At 44.8% G+C, this 21693-nt stretch overlaps 1 protein-coding gene across 2 annotated transcripts; it reads right to left on the bottom strand.

Annotated features, from left to right (window-relative positions):
* Positions 1 to 332: 332 nt before the first annotated feature.
* LOC141053670 (MSL complex subunit 3-like) lies at positions 333 to 20906 on the bottom strand. Of its 2 annotated transcripts, none has more exons than XM_073550696.1 (6): positions 20667 to 20906; positions 19401 to 19483; positions 12100 to 12195; positions 10986 to 11086; positions 1272 to 1417; positions 333 to 650 (listed from the first exon to the last, which is right to left on the bottom strand). In XM_073550696.1, exons 1-6 carry the CDS (start codon positions 20763 to 20765, stop codon positions 348 to 350), a joined length of 828 nt encoding a protein of 275 aa, XP_073406797.1. In that variant the 5' UTR covers positions 20766 to 20906; the 3' UTR covers positions 333 to 347. The 2 variants fall into 2 exon arrangements, with proteins under 2 accessions (XP_073406797.1, XP_073406798.1); XM_073550697.1 differs by having other exon boundaries at positions 1272 to 1360; positions 20667 to 20905.
* Positions 20907 to 21693: the final 787 nt, after the last annotated feature.

Below are 21693 nucleotides of genomic sequence, written 5' to 3'. Positions count from 1 at the left end.
AGAATGGGCAGGTTACAAAGAATGACCGATGATGCTGAACCGCTTGATGGCGCTGGGAAAAGATTTTAGACACAAGGAGGAAAAGTTTCAATTTCGAACTATGGCATAATGACAAAACGTACAGCTCAGCCACAAAAAACGGCATTATCAGTCAACTGAGCTGACTGCCTAAGCATTGCATGAAATTAATAGCTGATTTACTGATGCCAGTTTCTCTTTAAGATGGAGTACATTTCTGCACCTAAAGCCAAAAAAATAAAAAAAGAATGATTTTGAGGGAGGAAAAAAAATAAGCCCCAACAGAGGCACATTTAGGGTTCAAAGGCACATGACTTGCAGCATGGATGTCATCTACTTGGGAGGCACAGCAGAATCTCGAGAGGAAATAACCATACCAACCATGAGATGTCAAACACCAGTAGATTTATTACATGCTGTAAGAGAACCCTGTATATATCAGTGTCCCCACCATGGCACCCACAGTAAGCGACAATACCAGGACTAAGCGGCCAAACAACAGACCATACCCGTTTGCGCTTGTTTATGTAATAACAATCTTCTTCCAGCTTCTTTTTTAGAATTTCAGGTATTTCTATTACAATATTTTTTTCTTCCATGTCTCGTTTTGAGAGGATCTCTTGTTCTTCTTTCTATAAAATGAAATCAAGCAGCTCATCCAAAAACAAGAACAAAGGAAAGCCAATAATGTAAAGAATTCCTAACTAGAGTACGGCCATTTCGGCTAGGTTTGCATTCATACAGCGAAAGACAGGATTTGGCCAGAAATCAATGGAGTCACCTTGCAGTATCTGGCCACTGCCCTAGCGGTGTCCATCTTTAAATGGCACCAAATTAACTGTACTAAAGTTAGTTGTGTTAATATTAAGGCCCTTATTAATATAAAGTTTGAAGCTTTAAATTCCCATGATCCAATAATAAAAAGGGGTTGTCCAGGCTTCAGCTACAAGTCTGCAGATTTCTGAATCATCACAGTACAGCTGCAGTGGTCATGTGAATATAAGTACATGATATGTATACTCCTGGCCACATCCTGACTAGACTAGCATGGCCTCACGCAATGTGCAAGGCTGGAAAAAGACTAGTCGGAGTGGAAGAATTCTCACAGCATATATGCCGCTTGTATAGCCTAAGCGCAGACAATTCCTTTATTAACACTTTTTGTCTAAAGCTGGAGTCGGAGTTACTACACAGCTGATTTCCTTGCATCCCTTGGCATTTGTTTCCACAAGTCGGCTGTGAACTAGACTTACCATTTCTGCCTTTTCTTCAAAATCACTTTCCTCGCTTTTTATCTCCTCATCCGTCCCCTCCTCACTGTCCTCTGATGAACTGCTCAGTGCTATGGGATAAATATAGTGTGGCGGGTTACCGTAAATGTTTGTTCTCTGGTGCAGTGCTAAAAGATGAAAGTATGTAGAACACAAACATTTACATATCCGCACTCAAGAAGCGGTTTACTTTCAGCATAAACGATCACAAAAATAGCACATGTACAAGAATAAGAATGGCGCCAATGAGAAGCACAGAAAACAAGATAAGTTAGAACTCGTAAGTGCGGGTCACACAACTGCTTCATCCAGAACAACCTACGGCCTCCATTTTTTTGGCTCTTGAAACCCCCCAAGCTGCATTCTGGTATTCAATGTTAGGCGAAACTTAGGTCAGAACTTTATCCAACATACATTGTAGAAACTTTCAGCTGTATCACTCTATGCAACTGAAGAACCAGAAGCACAAATCTGTGCACACAAGCAATCTCATCATTTTAACCCCTAATTTCAGTTTTTTGCGTTTTTGTTTTTGCCTCCTCTTCTTTCTAGAGCTATAACTATTTTATTTTTCTGTCCACAGACTTGGGAGAGCTTGTTTATTGCAGGACGACTTGTAGTTTAGAATGATGCCGTTCATTTTACCACATAATGTGCAAGAAAACTGGGAAAAAGTTTCAAATACTGTGAAGTTGTCAATATGATTCTGCTCGTCAGTACGATAAAACCAAAACAAGTTTTGTTTTTTTTTAGTGGTGAAAAACAAAAAACGGAGAATAGACCTACCGGTAATATTGTTTCCAGGAGGCCATCCATGGAGGTTGTCCTTCCTTTCATCCCTATAGGGACAGGAAATGCACGAGAGGTAAAAGGTCCCCTCCCACACTCCAGTGATTTTTACAAGTACCACGTCAGTGTGGATGCAATTATTATGTATTGAGATTTTGTACAAGCATATTATTCACATTATTACAAATACAAATCATCGGGAGGGAACTACCAGTGCTGTCAGGATGGACTCCTGGAAACATTACCGGTAGGTCTAATCTCAGTTTTCCAGGACGTCCCTCCTGACAGCACCATGGAGAATACCAAAGTAGGAATTCATTAGGGTGGGACTACTCCTTGTAGCACTTTACGACGGAAGGTCGTCTGGCTAGCTGCTAACGTGTCCAATTTAGAGTGTCTACAGAAAGTGTTTAGTGTAGATCAGGTGGCGGCCCTGCATATTTGCTCTACAGAGGCTCCCACCCTCTCTGCCCATGACGTTGCTATCGCCCTAGTGGAATGAGCTCTAAGCCCTTCTGGTATAGGTAATCCCTCGGCGTCGTATGCTGAGGAGATAGCTGACGTTATCCACCTCACTAGGGAGTGCGTAGATGCTCCTTAACCCTTATTTCTACCCCCATATTGGACAAACAATTTTGTGTCCTGTCTCCACTCTCGAGTGGCCTCTAAGTAGCATGTGACCGCTCGTCTGACGTCTAATGAGTGAAAGAATTCTTCTTTATCATTTTTCGGGGATGGGCAGAATGAGGGTAGGACCATCTCTTGGTTTAAATTCTGTGGAGATACTACCTTGGGGAGGAATCCTGGGTTGAGTTTTAGTACTATGCGGTCAAATATTTGGATGTAGGGGTTCTGGACTGACAGGGCCTGAATCTCACCCAGCCACTTGACTGAGGTGATGGCTACTAAAAATAAAGTTTTTTGTGTAAGCATTGAGACATTATCTCTGATATTGGCTCATATGGGGGTCTGTACAGAGCGTTAAGTACCAGATTTAGGTCCCACGGGGGAACTGTTTTCCTTAACATGGCTCTCAATCTCTGGATGGCCTTTGTAAAACGTGCTATCCATGGATGAGAGGCCAAGGAGAAATCAAAGAAAGTACTTAAAGCTGCTATCTGGACTTTCAATGTGCTTGGCCTCAGACATTTATTAAATCCTGCCTGGAGGAAGTCAAGAATTTGAGGGATGTCTGGGCGAGACAGGTCTATGGGGGTACTACCACCTTCTGAGCAGAACTTCCTCCAAATCTTATGATAGATTGCACTCGTAACGGGCTTACGACTGGCCTGCATCGTTGAGATCACCTGGTCAGAGGCCTCTGGATTTTAGGATCTCCCTCTCAGGATCCATGCAGCCAACTGTAGGTTCTCCGGATTTGGGTGCAGAACTGGGCCCTGTGAAGGCAGGTCTTCTGTCGTTGGTAGATGGAGCGGCCCCTCCTGAGCGATCTTTTCAAGGAGAGGGAACCAACTTCTCCAGGGCCAGAAGGGTACCACTAGTATCACCCATGCTCCTTCCTCCTAGATCTTTCTGAAGACTCTGTATTATAACAATGGGGGGGGAACCGTATAGCAGTCTCCCTTCCCATCTCTGATTCAAGGTGTCGACCCCCTCTGGATGGTCCGCTGGATTGAGGGAGAAGAATCTCTGCAGCTTGGCGTTCTTTGCCGCGAAGAAGCCCAGCTGGGGGGTTCCCCACCAATGGCACAAGTCTCTGAATATGTCCTCTTTCAATTCCCACTCGGTGGCTCGGTCTTCTTGTCTGCTCAGATAGTCGGCTATGCTGTTCCTGGAGCCTTCTAGATGTACCGCTGATATGGAGTGAACATTGTTCTCCTCCCAGGTGAAGACACGGGCTGCTAGATCCTGAAGCTTTCCGAGTCTCGGACCGCCCTGATGGCGTAGGAAAGATACTGTAGTCATGTTGTCTGACATGACTTTCATATGCTGGTCTTGTAGACTCGACCTGCTTCTTTTTAGTGTCTCTCAAACTGCTCGTAGTTCTCTGTAATTTGAAGACTGAACTGATGTTTCCGGGCCATGTTCCGTGAAGGCATCTCCCTTCCAGATGGGCCCCCCCCATCCTTCCCTGCTGGCGTCCGTGACAATAGTTACGCCATGGTGACAGGATCCAAGGCACCCCCTGGCTGATATTCCTGTGACTGATCCACCACTTCAGAGATTATTTTAAGGCTGGGGATAGCCAAAGCTCCCTGTCCAGAGAGGCCTGCCTTCTGTCCCATTTTGCCAGGATTTTTCTTTGTAGGTTTCTTGTGTGAGCCTGGCTCCACATCACGCAGGGTATGCATGCTGTCAGGGTACCTAGGATCTTCATTGCAGCCCTTATGAATATTCTATCTCGCCAGAGCTGACTAACTTTGTTCATGATGGGTTTCTTTTTTACTTCCGGTAAAAACGAGATTCTTCTTTTGGAATCTCACATGACTCCCAGCAATTTTTTTTGGGTACCAGGCTGCAGGTCTGACTTATCTTTGTTGAGGATAAAACCTAGGTTCTCGAGCGTGGCTATTACCGAGACTAGTTGCTTCTTTAACTCCGATGTCGAGTTGGATATTACAAGGAAGTCGTCCAGGTATGGTACGATGATTATGCCGTTTCGTCTTAAGTGTGCTACGATCTCGGCAACCAGCTTCGTAAAAACCCGGAGGTGCTGAAGCTAGGCCGAAAGGAAGAGCCTGAAACTGAAAATGGAAGTACCCACTTCCTATTTTTAATGCAAATCGAAGGAACTTCTGAGAGTGAGGGTGTATGGGAACGTGATAATATGCACTTTCTATTGTGCACATTGCGGCGTTCCGATCTATCAGCAGGCTGGTGGTTTTTTAGGGACTCCATTCGGAACCTTTTGTATCAGATCCATTGGTTTAGTGGCTTTAAATTTATAATGGTCCGAGTCTCCCGACTTTTTTTTTTTTTTTTTTACTGTGAAGGGAGTTGAATAGTGGCCCTGACCCCTCTCTGTTTCTGGAACCACTATTTCCGACCTTAGCAGGTATTTTACATCTGCCCATATAGGATCTATAAGGGTTTTGGACTGGGGATTTGTAACTACAAACCATGCTGGGGGGGGGGGGGTTGTGAATTTGAGGGTATAGCCCTGGGAAACCGGATTGAGAATCCACCGATTCCGGGAGATGAGTCCCCATGCCCCCGGGAAGTGTTTGAGGCGACCCCCTACTGGTATGGCGTCATTGTCTCCTGCAACTTTGTCCGGAGCGAGAAGGGGGGGCCCTACTCTTTACCTCATTTCGGGTATTCCTAGCAAGTTGATCTCCCTTTCCCTCTATATTCCTGCCTTTGTTAAGGATGGGACCTCTGAAAGGGAAAATAGCTTTTTGTTTTTTCCTCGGGAAACCCTTTTTTGCTATCAGAGGCATTGTCCAGTAGTTTATCTAAGGCCGGCCCGAATACCTTCCCCCCTGAGAAGGGTATGGCACATAACTTACCATATTTTCCGGCGTATAAGACGACTTTTTAACCCCCTAAATTCTGTAAAAAAGTCGGGGGTCGTCTTATACGCCGGTATTGCCTTATACAGCAGTTGTGGAGCAGCTGCGGTCACCTTATAGGGCGGTTGTGGAGGGGTCTGCGGTTGGCGCATATGATGGGGGGAGCGGCGAGGGGGCACCTTACCGGGGAAACGAGCTGCTGGCGTCCCGGATATGGAGAGAGCGGCGCTGTGCCCCGAAGACACGCCTCTTTCATCTGTCTGTCCCGCCCTTGTATCGTGCACATGCGCTTCAGTCCTCAGGAGCGTGGGGCAGAGAAACAAGGACGGGACAGATGGATGAAAGAGGCGTGGTTTTCTGGGCACAGCGCTGTAAGTACAAGGGATGCACTCTGTCTTGGGGACGGAGAGGGGGATGGGCAGGATGGAGCACAGACGGGTGTTTTTCTGGACACAGCGCTCTCTGGAGGTACCAGTAATAGGTACAGGGGATGCGCTCTGTCTTGGGCACTGAGGGGCTGGGCAGGCAGGGAGAGCTGACCAATCCAAGCAGGATTTATACCACAACCGGCCAATCACTGGTAAGGTACATTGGCTGGTTGTTGTATTCTGGATACCAGTACATCACCAGTATCTGTACCTGTTCACCAGTACATACAGTACAATACAAATGTCCAGCAGTCTAAATCCCATCATGGCTCCACCAGCAAGAAGAAAGAAATATGATGCCAGTTTTAAACTTAAAGTTGTAAACTTTGACATGGAACATAATAACTGCGCTGCTGCAAGACAATATGGAGTAACAGAAAAGATGGTTCGGGACTGGAAAGCAAATGAAAAAGCATTAAAGAGTATGCCGAGGGGCAAGTGTGCATTAAGAAGAGGCACCCCACATTGGCCAGAACTTGAAAAACATGTAACAGACATGGTGAATGAGCATCGCCAAAACGGTTATGTAGTGACACGAAATAAAATCCGTTTGTTTGCACTTCAGTGGGCCAAATCTAACCCAGATCACAGCAACAGCTTTAAGGCCACTGTATCCTGGTGTACTACAGTAGGTTCATGGCAAGGCACAACATGGTACTGAGGCAAAAGACGAAAATTGCCCAAAAATTACCTGCAGATCTTGATGGCAAGCTAAATAGCTTCCATCGATACGTAATAAAACAGCGCACTAAACATGGCTATCCGTTAAGTAATATTGGAAATATGGATGAGACTCCAATGAATTTTGATATGATTGGAAATAGAACTGTCCATCAAAAAGGTGAAAAAACAATTTTAATTAAAACAACGGGGCTTGATAAGTCCAGTTTTACAGTCGTGCTAGGATGCACAGCTGATGGCGCCAAACAGAGACCACTGATTATTTTTAAAAGAAAAACAATGCTGAAACTCAAGTTCCCTGTTGGTTGTTTAGTACATGTGAATGAAAAAGGCTGGATGGATGAAGAAGGGGTAAAGCTATGGCTTGATAATGTATGGAGCAGGCGACCAGGTGGACTTATTCAAAACTGTAGTCTACTGGTGTGGGATATGTTCAGGGCTCATTTAACTCCCAGCACCAAGCAAAGGCTAGCAAAACTAAATACACATGCGGCAGTGATTCCTGCGGGATTGACATCATTGGTACAGCCACTGGATGTGTGCCTAAACAAGCCATTTAAAGATCGCATTCGAGAACAGTGGAATGAATGGTTAGCGGCGAAAAGTCATTCACAAAAGGAGGAAACATGCGTACTCCACAGTTGGATGTTTTGTGCAAGTTTGTCATAAAAGCTTGGAATGATATTGATGCAGAAACAGTAATCAAGTCTTTCAAGAAGTGTGGCATATCAAATTCATTAGATGGTATGGAGGATGACTACTTGTGGCAAGATGAAGAGGAAGCTGAAGCTGAGCCCACACCATCTGATACGGAATTCAATCCATACGATGACTGCCTTACAGATGTATCACAAGATGTCACTGATGTACTTATGATATCAGATGACGAACAGGATTTTGAAGGCTTTTAAATGGAAACTGTCACGCCAGCAAAACCTGTAAAAGTACGGTACCGTAGCTTGTAGTTAGGATGGACGTTGCTAACTCGACTTGCCCGGTCTCTATTGTTTGCCATCTTCCTCCTATCAATATCAGTTCCAGTTTGGTTGACAGCTTAAAAAACAAACAGCATGGCAGCTCCTATGGCTTTATTGTCTTATCCTTCCTTTCAGCTTTAGAGTGAATTAGGAAAAGTTTAATCCACTTGCACTGTTATATTATACATGTTTATAAGTGACATTTTCCTGCTAAGTACCGTACCCGAGTACCTGCATGTCATAAGCATTTGAATTAAAATTACCATATTGAAATCAAATCTGATTTTTTTTTTTTTATTTTTCTCCGTTGGAAGAGGGGTAGTCTTATACGGTGAATATATCCCAAACGCTATATTTTAACTGGAAAAGTTGGTGGTCGTCTTATACGCCCAGTCGTCTTATACGCCGGAAAATACGGTATTTTTTGACTGGTTTTCATCCATATGGCTCGACGAGCCGCATTGGATAAAGAATTATTCCTAGCCGCAAATCGCACGGATTCAGCTGAAGCATCCGCCAGCAATCCGGTTGCAATCCTCAACAGGGGAAGCCCTTCTAAGATATCACCGCTAGGGGTTTTCCCTTTTAATTGGTGCTCCAACTGGTCGATCCATAGATGCATAGATGTGGAGGCTATGTTTGCCTTCATAACCGCTGCAGAGGCCTCCCAAGCCCTCTTTAGGAGACCATCAGCCTTCTTGTCCATGGGTTCCTTGAGACTAGAGGAATCTTCAAAGGGAATAGAAGTCTTCCTTGACACCCTGGCCACCGGGGTGTCGATTTTAGGAACTTCATCCCAAATGTTAATGTCCTCCTGGTTAATCGGAAGTCGAAGTTTAAAGTCTCGAGGCACGACGAGTCTCTTCTCGGCGCCCTCCCACTCCTCCAGAATCATCGTACGGATATGGTCATTAACGGGGAAGACTTGGCGAATCCTAGCTCTTAGCCCATCCAGGACGAGATGTTCGGGTGCATGAGTCTTTGGGGCTTCCTCAATCTGCATAGTGCTTCTCACGGTGCCAAGAAGCTTGTCTATGTTTTCAGAGGAGAGGAGGTATCTTTTTCCCATCTCTGGGGGGTTCTGAGGAGATCTCGCCCTCCTCCTCCGAGTCCGTACATGGCGACTGGATATCCTCGTCCGATGACTGATCGGACTCCCATTTTGGTCTCGTAGCATGGGGCTGGTTGGAAGACTGAGTAGGTAGCAGTCCTGAGACGGAGGCCTGGACCTCCTCTCTGACCATTGTGCGCATCTCAGCAAGGAAAGAGGCCTGTTCGCCTCTGATGATCCTAAGGGTGCACTCTTCACATAGGGGTTTTTTCCACGACCCCGTTAGTTTGCTGGCACAGATGGGGCATTTATTGGATCTGCCCGATGTCCTGGAGGTTGATGCTGCAGGAGTCGGTGCCGTCTTTTCCTATCATAAAGCACAGGAGTTTGTTTGTTTTTTTTTTTTTTTTTTTTTAAGTTAAAGCTCCTGTCTTGATACGTCCTGTCCATCGTGCCCACTACTTACGGACGCTGGCTGTTCAGGCTGATTGCTGGTTTTCCCCCCCGTTCTGCATGACGGTGTGCGATTGTGGTAGACCTGTATGGCCGGCCCTCCCCGCCACTTTATCCTACCTTGCCTTGAGTGGATAGATTGATCCTCATGAGGTCTGCCGCGACACCTCTCTGCTTCTGGATCTGATGCGTCCACATTGACGCGACCGGAAGTAGTCATCTGGCGCTCAGAAGTGACGCAGTCACCCTGGGATGATGCGGTGTGCGACGGCGGGAGCCGAGAGCCCCGCTGAGGGGAAGCGGCTCTGAGTCCCAGAGCCCCGCTCCATGGGACATTTGGCGGAGAACCCCCCCTTAGTGGGTTGTCGCCGCGGACCACTTGACAGGGGGAAGGTGTAGCCCGGACCCCCGATTCCACCCCCCCCCCCCCTCGAGTCCGTTCTTCTGGAAACGGTAAGCATTGGACGCCGAAACTGCCTCCACGGCGTCTCTCGTGCCTGTCCTTACAGGGACAGGAAAAAACACTGGCGTGTAGGAGTGGGAGGGGACCTTTAACCTCTCATGCATTTCCTGTCCCTATAAGGATGAAAGGAAGGACAACCTCCATGGTGCTGTCAAGAGGGACGTCCTGGAAAAACACGTTTGGAAAAAAATAAAATAAATTAATTTAGGCGTTGTGTTGACATTTTCTGAGACCCATAACGTTTGAAGTTGACGGAGCGGTGTAAAGACATGTTTTTTCGGGGCGAGATCACATTTTTATTATTACCATTTTGGGCTAGATATCACATTGTGATCATTACAGTGAAAAAAAAAAACAAGTTTAGCATTCTTGACTTTCAGCTTTCGGTGTTAATTGATAAGGTTAATTTTTATACTTTGATAGGAAGGACTTTCCTGAATACTGCGATACCATGAGTATTTTGTTCTCTTTAATTGGATAAAGCAGGGTGATTTGAATGGTATTTTTTTTTCACATTTTGAAATTTATTGTTTTATTTAACTTTTGATTGTACTTGTTTGTCCCCTTAGGTGACTTGTAGCTGTTATAGTCTGATCACTTGTTCAAGAATACAGCAATGCCACAGTATTGTTGCATATAGCACAAATCAGTGTCTCCTTTGAAGCCCAGACACAGAACAACAAGCATGGAGGTAATGGAAAGCACTGAGGTCTTCATCAAGCCCTGTCTGTCATAGCAACCCATTGGCGACCTGTGATCTTGTCCCGGGTATGCCGATGGTTGCATTGAGCAACATGTCTCCCTGCTGGGGCATCGTTAATGCTGCTGTCAGCAGTATTTAACAGGTTAACAATCTTCACACCACCCTCATTTGGTGAGGAAGTCCTAGCTGTAATACACAGCCAATACCTGCAGGGTATGGGGAGAGCTCACTACCAACAGGCCCCATACATGTATGGCGAATGTCATTAAGGGGTTAAACATACTACTTAATCTATATAGATATCACAAAATACAACCTATGCAAGTTTGCCATCTCTGTAATCATATAGACTTGGAGAATCATATTGCCTTAGTGATTTTTTTCTTTCCCACATAAAAACTCCGTAAAAAGAAAACCAAAAAAAAAAAAAAAAAACAAATCGTGGACCTCCATTTCTTTCAATTTCACCACATGTGGAAATTCTCTTTACAGTTTTCAAGTACGTCACAAGGTAAAAGGAGGTCATTTAGAAGTACAACCCGGCCCACAAAACACTAGCAGCATTTTAAAGAAAAACAAAAATATAAAAATAAAATGACGGCTCTCAGAAAAAGGGAAGGAAACAAACTAGAGAGCAAAACAAGACCTAACAAAGCTGACTTTTGAAATGACACTTACAATGATCCTCATTGTCCTCCTTCTCATTAGTTGGAAGAGTTTTTAAAACGGAGTCGACCCCAGGCAAGCGACAGCGTCTCTTCTTTCTTCCTTTCCTCCTCCTGAAATCACAGAAGCCGATGCAGTAGATTTAGGCTGAGTGCAGACGGACTTTTTTGTCCTCCGGATATTTCCGCGCAGATTTGAAGAAATCCGCAGGTCAAACGACCTGCATTTTTCATGCGGATTTCTTCCTGTTTTTTTTTGCGGTTTTCCACTGCGGTTTTCCCCCTGCGGATTTGGAGAATGGAGCAGGGGGAAAACCGCACAAAAGTAGTGACACGCTGCTTTTTTTGTACCGCGGAAAAAAACGCAGCGTCTGCACAGTGTTTTTTTTCCATTGATTTACATGCTACTGTAAATCACACTGCGGATCTGCAGCGTTTCTGCGCGGTAAAATCCACTGCGGATCCGCAGGAAAAATGCATCGTGTGCATATGGCCTTAGCGTATATTGCTTAGTACTGTAGATGTGGAGTCAGAGGAGACGGCATAGCGCAGTGGTGGGACGATCACTTACTGATCACTGTATATTCATAGGTTACAGGTCATCCCGGGCCGGCTCAGCCTCAGCCCAGCTTAATCCTTCCATTGCAGGATAGCACAAACTCTTTATCAAATGCCGTCTAAAAAGACGCTCCGCATGTCCGGAAACGCAGGGCCGCCGGATGAGTGTTCGCACGCACAGACGGGATTTCATAAAATCCCCTCCACGATGTTGTAACATCTGGACGCTGCGGATTGAACGCTGCGACAGTCCGCAGCGTTCAACCCGCAGCTAATCCGGATGTAATCCGGCAAGTGGAAACATACCCTAGGGGAATAAACTGCAACCAACATGTACACCCTCAGAAAAGTTAGATTGTCGGTCACTTACCAAGCTTATACTAGTAGACAGAGGCAAATATACCATTAGTGGTAACTAATAGTTATCCGGACAAGCATGGAGAGGACCCCCAGACATTAGAAGGTTAACGAATAGTTCCCATTAAACCCAGTAAAATAAGAGGGAGAAGAGAAAAAGCTAGGGGATGGAAGCGTAGCAGCAGTAGTGTCTACCTAGAGAGGTTCCTTACATGCGGGCCACGGCTTTCCTTGCCAGCTTTCTTTGCAATCGCCTGTTTTCATCAGTATCACGAAGAACATGGTCTTCCGCTGCCCATCTATCCCAGCTAAAAGGAAGCAGAGCAAACGAGTACATACATTAGTTACACAACGGAGCCGCATCACCTTTCAGCCATCCTTAACACTTTTGCCACATTGGGTTTTTCAGCTTTCGGGTTTTTTCACTCCCCTTCGCCCCAGAGCCATGACTTATTATTTTTTTTTAATCAATATGGCAATGTTAGGGCTTGGTTTTTTTTGCGGGACGAATTGTAATTTTGTAATTGTAATTTTGAACGACACCAATGATTTTATCATATAGTGTACTGGAAAACGGAGGAAAAAAAAAATTCCAAATGCGGTGAAATTGCAAAAAAAAGGGCAATTCCATAATTTTTTTGTGTTTACCATGTTCACTGTATGGTAAAACTGACCTGCCATTAAGAGTTCACAGACACCAAATATGGATAGGGTTTTTTTTTTTTTACACTTAAAAAGGCACCATTTTCTGAGACTGGGGCTGGATGAAGGTTTATTTTTTGCACGCCGAGCTGACGTTTTTATTGATAACATTTTGGGATAGATACGATATTTTGATTGCCCGTTACTGCAATATTACAGCGACCAAAAAAAAAAAAAAAAATTCCAGCGTTTTGATTGTTTTTCTCGTTACACCATTTACGGATTGGATTGTTTTTACATTTTGATTGATCGGGCGTTTCTGAACACTGATACCAAATGTGTATTTTTTATTTTTTTAGCTTACTTTGAATGGGGTGATGTAAACCCAAAGTGGGAGAAGTGACTTATGACATACCTATACGTCATAGGTCGTAAAGGGGTTAGAGGGTTTTCTTCTAGGACTATTTTTTTTTTTTTTCCCCACATCTTGCAATTAGACTAGTATTTTAAGAAAATCCTTAGAAATGGAAGTATCAATATAAACAAGTTCCTAAATCGCTTTAATTAGCAAACAACACATTTTCTATAAAACAGGTAATCATAGTAACATAAAAATGGCCGCCATCATGTTACACCAACAGAAGTCAGGGAAAAGGTCAATAGGACAGGTGAAGGTAAGCAGTGGCAGTAGGAAGATCAGCCCTTTCTATCTAGGAAGAGGTGCTCCCAGTAAGTATTCTGAGCTAATACCAGGGGTGTTGGCGTAACAAGGGGCTGCTCATACTACTGTCCATCTGATCCAATACTGTAGAGCTGCTCGTGTAAGACGACGCTGCTCACACTGCTGTCCTCCCCATCTTTCTGAAGGTCAGTTGTCTGCTGTGACCTGGAGATTTCTAGTTTTGCCACAGGCACCTGTGAAATTGAGATCCTAGAGCAAGCTTCTCGCACTATATTACAATTGCGGCCACTTTAATATACTATATTTATTACCTCCCTGGTCAGAACAGCATTGAATTTATAATTTTAGACATTTATGAGCGTCTTTATAATGACAATTCTCCTTTGTTTTTCTGTACTTCTGGAGAATGATAACCATTTCCATAATCCAGTTCTGTTACCATAACTATCCATCAGTGGATATAGGCCAGGAATCTATACTCCATTAATTAGACTATCACCATTCACTTTACCAAGTGAATGCCATCACCTCCAGCAGGGAAATTATTTACCGGGAGAAGTCAAAATGTATAAATGGGCCATCTAGCCAGCTCAATAAAGTGTAGCTCAAGCGTTTAAAATTGGCCATAAACAGATAAAAGTTGAACAATTTTATTTGTATAGGGCCATTGTGATCCCCACCAATGGCAAATGTCCAGTGAAAGAGGAAACAGGAAAGTTTCCATGCACCGTTCCTGCAGGAGACAAGCGGCCATCTGTGGTAGCAGCTTACTCCCGTCTCCTAGATGAGATAAGCATGCATGTTTATGATGGAGTCAGGAGAAAGACGGCTGGTTGATGGGCTATTTTGTGTGTATGGCCAGCCTCGCTTTGTCTACCTGCAGCTCCCGAGTAAAAATGAGGTTAATAAATTAGAATTGTTCAGGGCAAATATTAAGATTTGCTACATTCAGGACACAACGGACCTATTGAATAATCTAGCAGACATAGGTCCTCTATAAGGAACCATCCTGGCCACCATGGATGTGGAGTCTTCGTACTCCAGTATCCCACACCAGGACAGAATAAATGCCTGCAAAGTCTTCATGAAAAATTTAAGAATAGATGCAGATTCTGAGATGAAGCTTATAAAATTCATCCTCACCCACAATTACTTTGAATTTGACAACATTTATAGAAGGATGGCAGCAAAGGGAAGTAAAACGCCACCACAACATGAAAATCTTTTCATGGCCAAACTTGAAAGTCACTGTCCTCTTGCCCCATCAGGCCTGTGGCCCATCATTACATTAATATGTTCATTATCTGGAAGGAGTCTGAGAACACAATCAGTTTCTTCCCACCTTCAACTTTATACTTAACTTCTCCTGTAATGAAACTAAATAATGGTGTCCAAAAAGTTAAGCTACAAAACAATGAAATAGACGTCCCTCTGCTAGAAGACAGTTAAACTGTCCAACATACCTCAAAAGGAGATAAGATTTTGATGAAAACTTTCTATAGTGAGGCCAGCAGATACAATCGGATATGCTCCAATGCTACAGATAGAGACAAACATCTTGGTGGTCTCAAAAAGACCTTTTTGCATCAGGGGTACCACCAAAGAACAATTGAAACCAAGAGCCGCCAGAATATCAAGGATCATCTCCTACATTACAAAAACTTAAGAAGGGAACAATCAGTTGCCTCTAGCAGTCATCTACAATCCAAATCTGGAAGTGTAAAAGGGGAGCAACACAAACTACAACCTTTGTTACAAAAAGATGCCCGATTAAAATCTATTTTTCGAGACCCCCAAATCCAAGAAGCATCATTGTCAGAATCTTCCTGTCCTGCCTAACAGGAACCTTTCCTGCAACCAGAAAAAAAAAATATTTAAAATGACAACTAACAAGAAAAAAAAAAAAAAATCCTAGCTCACATCAGTATGTGGTGGAGGGAAAAAACCCTACAAGGATAAATTCTCGTCACCGGTGGCCAACCATTTTTGTAGCACTGATCACAGCATTATGAAGAAAACCTTAAGGGGGCACCACTGACTTGTACACAGGGATCCAAACCAGACCAATAAACAAGAGCGTGTATAATAAGAAAGAAAAGTATAGGTCATATATAGGGGATCACCCAAGGTGAGATTTAGCAAAAATCTAGCATATTAATGCCAATAGGCAGCCAAAACAAAATATATGGTTGGAGACACAAATCAAATCCAATATAGAGGTACCATATGTTGGTTAGCAAAGCTCTCAATTGATCACTAGTTACGAGAGCTCACTATAAAGACCCTATTGTCTCCCAATTCCCTTTGACAGTTGTTGGTTTGAATCATCATATCAGGAGGCAATATGTTTTTTTTTTTTTGAGGGAATCACCTATAAGCCATATTCAGAGACATTAGGGTCTTTATAGTGAGCTCTCGTAATTAGTGATCAATTGAGAGCTTTGCTAACCAACATATGGTACCTCTATATTGGATTTGATTTGTGTCTCTAACCATATATTTTGCTTTGGCTGCCTATTGGCAGTGGATGCACAGTGAGACCAAGTCCACATGGTTGTGGTTAATCTGTATGACTGCTGGCTAACACCTAGTGCCCATATGATGGTATGGTCCTTGATGACCCTCTAACTCTATATTGGGACATGTCTCTCCAAATTCATTGACATTAACATGTCTACATCCTACTTTAAGTAGGCAGCAGGGGGCAACGAAAATGTGGTATATTTTTCTATTTTCTTGATGCTGAACATTAGCGTATTTGCGCCGTTTCAACATGTAGAATTATTTTCTCTGCTTTTTATTTCTAAGCGTGGATGCAGTGGGCAGTTTACATGCCTTTTGGCCAATATTTGCTGGCCCTTTATACATGTACATGTGTCTTACGGTTGTCAGTAGGTATAGTTACTGGTGGAGGTCTATTGCCCTTTTGATGGGAATTTTTCTATTCTGACTCCTAAATTCTACACTGGGTCAGGTGCCTTCAAACATATTTTGCCAATCTTTACATATCCTGGTAAAAATATAAAGTCGGGGCAATGAAGAACTGGTTTATACATGCTCACTGCCTCCTTTGTGCTGAACAGCAGTATACCTGTTCCGCCTTAGTATTCAGGTGTTATGTTTGTAGCGGGTGCATTTTTGTAGGCTCTCATTTCATCATTAACCGCTAGCATTTTACACTTGTGTTTCTAATTACACAGTTGCCAATATATCTACTTGTCTGATTAAAAGACATTATTGAATGATAATAGGGCAAACTGTATTTACTGCTGCTTTGATGTTACATATCAACAGATCTGCGCCGCTTTAACATTTGGGATCACGTCCACTACGCTTATTATTTTTTTTATAAGTGTGGCGGGTGGATTTTTGTATATGCCTGCTTATTAGCTTACATCAGCTGGCACCTTACACATGCGCACTGTTGTAACCTTTTGAATGTATACCGCGTTCTTCAGTTCGTGGTCCTGAATATGGCGCTTGCGCCGTGGATTACATACTTTAGTTAGTGGCCAGATATGGCCGCTCAACCGGCACATGCGCAATAGGTCGTTCTTTGTGTGCCCGCAGTTCTGCCAACACTGGCTGTTACTCTGCGCAGGCGCAGTATGGACTTATGACGACGACCTCTCTCATACTAAGTTTGTTACTTCCGGGTCACAGACGCCGGCACATGCGCAACAGACTGTATTCATTCAGGACATAGACCTCTCTTCGCCGCAACGGGCCACATGCTGTGTCGGTCTATCACCGCTCCCCTGGTAAGCATGTAAACAGCTGCGCCTCATTAGTAATTAACTAAGTATATTTATTGACACAAGTGACGGGCAGGCAGTACCCCTGACGAAGCCACAACCTGTGGCGACACGCGTCGGGTCCCTGCCCTCCTTGGTTCCACTCTAATTTACACATGGTCCCTGTGTATTGAGCAACAGCAATCATACTGTATTCTATAGGTGACTATTACAGCCTGGGTCTGTGCTACTCATTATGGAGATGCATTTGGTAACTTGAGGCGTGTAAAGGAGTTCCTTTCCTTGTTGGGTTTATGGCTATGTATGTAGGGGGTTAACACACAGGTAATTCGGGGCTGCGCTTTATTATTTCTCAGATGGTTATTTCAGCCTCTAGTATTGAACTGTGCATGCCCGGATCTGCTGGTTTCATGCGAGGTAATTATAAGAGAAACAGCTTTTGTCATTTATTTCTTATTTTCCACAAATTGGCATTTGAGCCAACTTCTGTTTTTCTATATATCAAATCATATATTTTTGGGAAATTTTCCTGTGATCGCATGCCTTAACACTTATTTGTACCAATTGTAATACTAGATTGTGGTTCAGGGCCATTGTTCCCAGCCTTTATATTCACAACATCTGTGTTTTTATATGCAACAACAAATGAGATTGTACTTGTCTGTAAACCCAGCGTCATTGTGATTATATCGTATGCCATTTATATAGTTATAGGGCTATCTCATTCAAATGTTTGTTTGGAGTGTTTCGCTAAGGGGGTGTGGCTCTATTATGAGCCTAGTAATTTGTGTATGTCACATGAGTGACGAATTTTAATGTTTTTAAATTTTTGTGTGTTATTTGTGTCTCAATAAAGATTAATATGCTAGATTTGTGCTAAATCTCGCCTTGGGTGATCTCCTATATATGACCTATACTTTTCTTTCTTATTGATCACAGCATTATGGACATTACTGGTAATAAAAGGGATCTAAGGTGTTAGGTTTCTCCTTGTGGAGAATAACATGACAAGTCTGGCACTCCAGTGTGAGGAGGCTTAAAGGCCTTGTGTGCTCCTCTGGGAAATTACATATGCAAATTGTTTCTTGATCTCTAGTGCCACCTATTGGAAGTAGTAGTGCTACTAATTAATTAGTATTAATTTCCCAGAGAAGCATGGAAGGCTTTTAAAATCTCCTCATACTGGAAGCCAGACCTGGCATGTCACTCACCACAAGGAGAAACCTTACCCCTAAAGGTACTGTCACTTAGCGATGTACCAGCGATCCTGACCAGTGATATGACGTGGTCAGGATCGCTGGTGTATCGCTAAGTGGTCGCTAGTGAGCTGCCACACAGGCAGATCTCACCAGCGACATCGCTGGGGACGGGGGTCGCTACTTACCTGTCAGACGAGGTGATCATGACGTCCTCCCGCCCGGCTCCACGCTCGTCTCTCCACAGGAAGCGCCGCAGGAAGCTGACGACGAGTAACAGTCCAGGACGTTCTCGCGCGATCAGCAATAATCAGCGGGGGAGCGGGTTGTAGGTAAGTATCACATGCAGCGATATCGCTAGCAATATCGCTATAACGTCACTAGTTATAGCGATATCGCTTAGTGTGACAGGCCCTTTAGATTCCAGTGTTTACCTTTCACCTAGCCAAATCAGATCTCATACTGTGCACTGATGAGGGGAAATACCTCCAAACACCGTATCTGCAAATTTGGATTCTGATTGGCTTTTATCCCAAGTCATATCGCAAGGCTTGTTAAAGAAAGATAATGACAAGTAGGATGGCTGCTTCCAACAGGCAGCACTAGAGTTCGAGTCCTCTTCCTCTCTGAAGAGACAATTTGCAAATAATATTCAAAGGTAACTTCAAATGTCAGAGAGACAAGTGATTGGGAGGACTAACTCATGATCACTATTGGCACAATTAAGAGCTGGAATAAATGTGTGGGATGGATTTATAGAATTTTACATCAATTAAGGAACGTGCTCATCAGACCTGTGGGGGCATCAGAACCATGGACCAGACCTCAAACAGACAATATTTTCACCCTCCAATATTTACTGCCATGACTTTCTCTCCTTCCCGTACTGATCGGTCCGCTTCACGTCACTTGTCTTACTTAGGCATTTTTCCCGGAGTCTGTCGTGTATAAGTGACTTTTGTGTTCTACCGAGCCTGACGGAGACTTGGGGAACTGTGAAAGCTTGTCATTTGTTACCTGAAAAGATGGCATCAACTAGGGAGGACTCAAATTTTAATTTTTTTTTGTACAGGGAACAGTTCCATACCTGGTGCAGCTACTGTCAGAGCTATATAGTCCATTAATACATTGTGGTGTAGCCAGTAATAATCCTCCATTCATCCGGCACTATTCATCTGTGCATGCCAGAGTACAACGCTACCTCTGACAGCCACCATACGGCATTATATGTCACTTACCTTCTATTCCAACCATTAAAATGGATCAGATACTCGGGATTTTTTCTACCTTTGTCATCTTTACTGACAAGAATATCAACAACCTACAAAAGAGAAGGAAGCCGTGAGTAAAGGCGGAGACCAATTTAAATATAAAGCTAAACTCTGCAGAGACGGCTGTCAGTCAGTGCCAGGGCGTGCTTACTGCTGCAGAGACGGCTGTCAGTCAGTGCCAGGGCGTGCTTACTGCTGCAGAGACGGCTGTCAGTCAGTGCCAGGGCGTGCTTACTGCTGCAGAGACGGCTGTCAGTCAGTGCCAGGGCGTGCTTACTGCTGCAGAGACGGCTGTCAGTCAGTGCCAGGGCGTGCTTACTGCTGCAGAGACGGCTGTCAGTCAGTGCCAGGGCGTGCTTACTGCTGCAGCTCGACGGGTCCCAATTGGTGACTGAAAGCTGCTAGAGGAGCGCAGCTCATCCCCTCCTCTCCGTATGGGAGCCTGTGGAATACCATTACCCCATATGGGGACATAACAGATTCCCTTTAAAGTCTGTGAAAACCCTATTGGCCAGTGGAAAAATTTCTATATACACTCAATATAACCGTGAGGTCATTATCTGACAGTGGCAAACATGCCAGAGGGGGAAACCAGAGCCCGTCTGTAGTCGCCCCAGAATGCCACCATCCAGGGGCATAATGATCGCAGTCACACCCTCTGCGCCCGGACCTGAGGAGGACTGGGGCCCGCCAAGGCCAGATACACTCAGGTGGAATGTATTGGGGCACAGACTCGCCGGGTCCCTGCACTACAATACACCTGCCAATCAGATGTTGGCTTGGCAGCGATGTCATGTGCTGCCCGTACCGTCATGCCGGAGTCAGCCGCTGTGCTGCATGGGAGTGTAGGAAGGGAGTATAGCGGACGGGACATTATACCAGCATGTGGGACAAGCCTCAGGAGTCGGGGGGAAGGCGCCACAGGTGGCGCACGCGGTCTCAGAATAGTTCTTCTACAGCAGTGATGAGCCAGAGAGCTGTTCCTGTACACCAAGCCCTTTCCGGTACATGGCAGCACATGTAGGAGCAGCCATCACTGATGCCAGCATGTGCAGGAGAAGCAGGGCAGGTGTCCATGGCAACCAATGACACCATCCCACCTGCACAGGTAGTGCCATCGCTCTGCTCTAGGTGACGCTCCCCCCCCACACACACCCGAGTGATGACGTCACACAGCCATACATGCACCGCAGCAGAGGCCAGCGCTGGACGCCCCCCATAAACCGCTCGCACCTTGGCATCGTACAACACTTTCGCCTTGGTCGGGTCTGGTTCAAAGCAGAGAACTTTCTCCCCTTTTTGGAACTTAAATTTCATTCCCCGCGAGTTCATTTGTTCATCATGGCGAAAAGCAGGAAGCGAAACTCCCGCAGCGGCCTGAGCGCCGCACACAGCACTGGGGCAGAGGAAGACACCGCCATTCGGGGCCGGAAAAGCCACGCCTCCTCCAGCACTGCTAACCAACCGGAAAGGCACGAGGCGATACTTGTTAAAACACAGCCAATTACATGCAGCTGAGGGCGGAGCCAGACCGCAATTGGCCTATCAGAATGAGGGGTGTGTCAACAGGCAAAAATCTGCGTCACCGCCACGTGATCAGTGTTTCATAAATATTGTTGGACACTGTCTGTTGTAAGCGCATGCGCGGCCATTACTGCCTGGCTGGGTGGCACAGTGCGCTGCAGCTGCCTCAGTGAAGTGGAAGCGCTCATTATTAGGGGCTGTGTCACTAACCTGGGGGCTCTCACTGCGGTAAAGCTGTGGGGATTTGCTTTTAAAAAAGTGAAATCTGAACCCCTGCATTATGAAGAACAGACCGTGGATGTGAAAATCTGCGGCTTATTATATATGTGGCAAAAATCACGGCAAAAGCCAATTCCACCAGGTGATTGGCAGAGTCGCTGTGAGAAAGTCAGGAAAAGTGGCCGTAGTAGCCCCCAATGATTACTCCCATCGTTTCTGGAGTACGACAGTAGCAGGAAAGGGAGTACAAAATGACTGTACAGACCTAGCCCCTACATTTGGCGCACCCTCGGCGTGGTCCAGAGGCGTAGCTATTGTTTTGGTTCAGGAGTGGGGGGGCGAGCCTTCTGAGTAGGCCCCTAACCAGGTAACCATGACTACAACTGGCCGACGCACCCAAGGCTATGTGCACACGATGAGTTTTTGCAGCATTTTTTTATGCACGTAAATGGTCCAAAACTCATTACGTATGCAAGGTAGTTCAATGACAAGTGTGCACATGATCAGTAAATTTCTG

This window comes from Dendrobates tinctorius, unplaced genomic scaffold (genome assembly GCF_039654945.1).
Source record: "Dendrobates tinctorius isolate UK_male_01 unplaced genomic scaffold, ASM3965494v1 ptg000166l, whole genome shotgun sequence".
Lineage (NCBI taxonomy): Eukaryota > Metazoa > Chordata > Amphibia > Anura > Dendrobatidae > Dendrobates > Dendrobates tinctorius.
Note: the sequence above shows the minus strand (reverse complement) of the source record. Positions and strands in the feature narration are given on the sequence as shown.

Excerpts from the sequence above, each read along its gene's own strand:
- LOC141053670 (XM_073550696.1), bottom strand. The coding sequence starts at position 20,765 with ATGAACTCGCGGGGAATGAAATTTAAGTTCCAAAAAGGGGAGAAAGTT. Across the intron at positions 1,418-10,985 it reads GGAGGACAATGAGGATCATT|CACTGCACCAGAGAACAAAC; the intron begins GTAAGTGTCATT and ends TTCATCTTTTAG. Across the intron at positions 651-1,271 it reads TTGAAGAAAAGGCAGAAATG|AAAGAAGAACAAGAGATCCT; the intron begins GTAAGTCTAGTT and ends TTCATTTTATAG.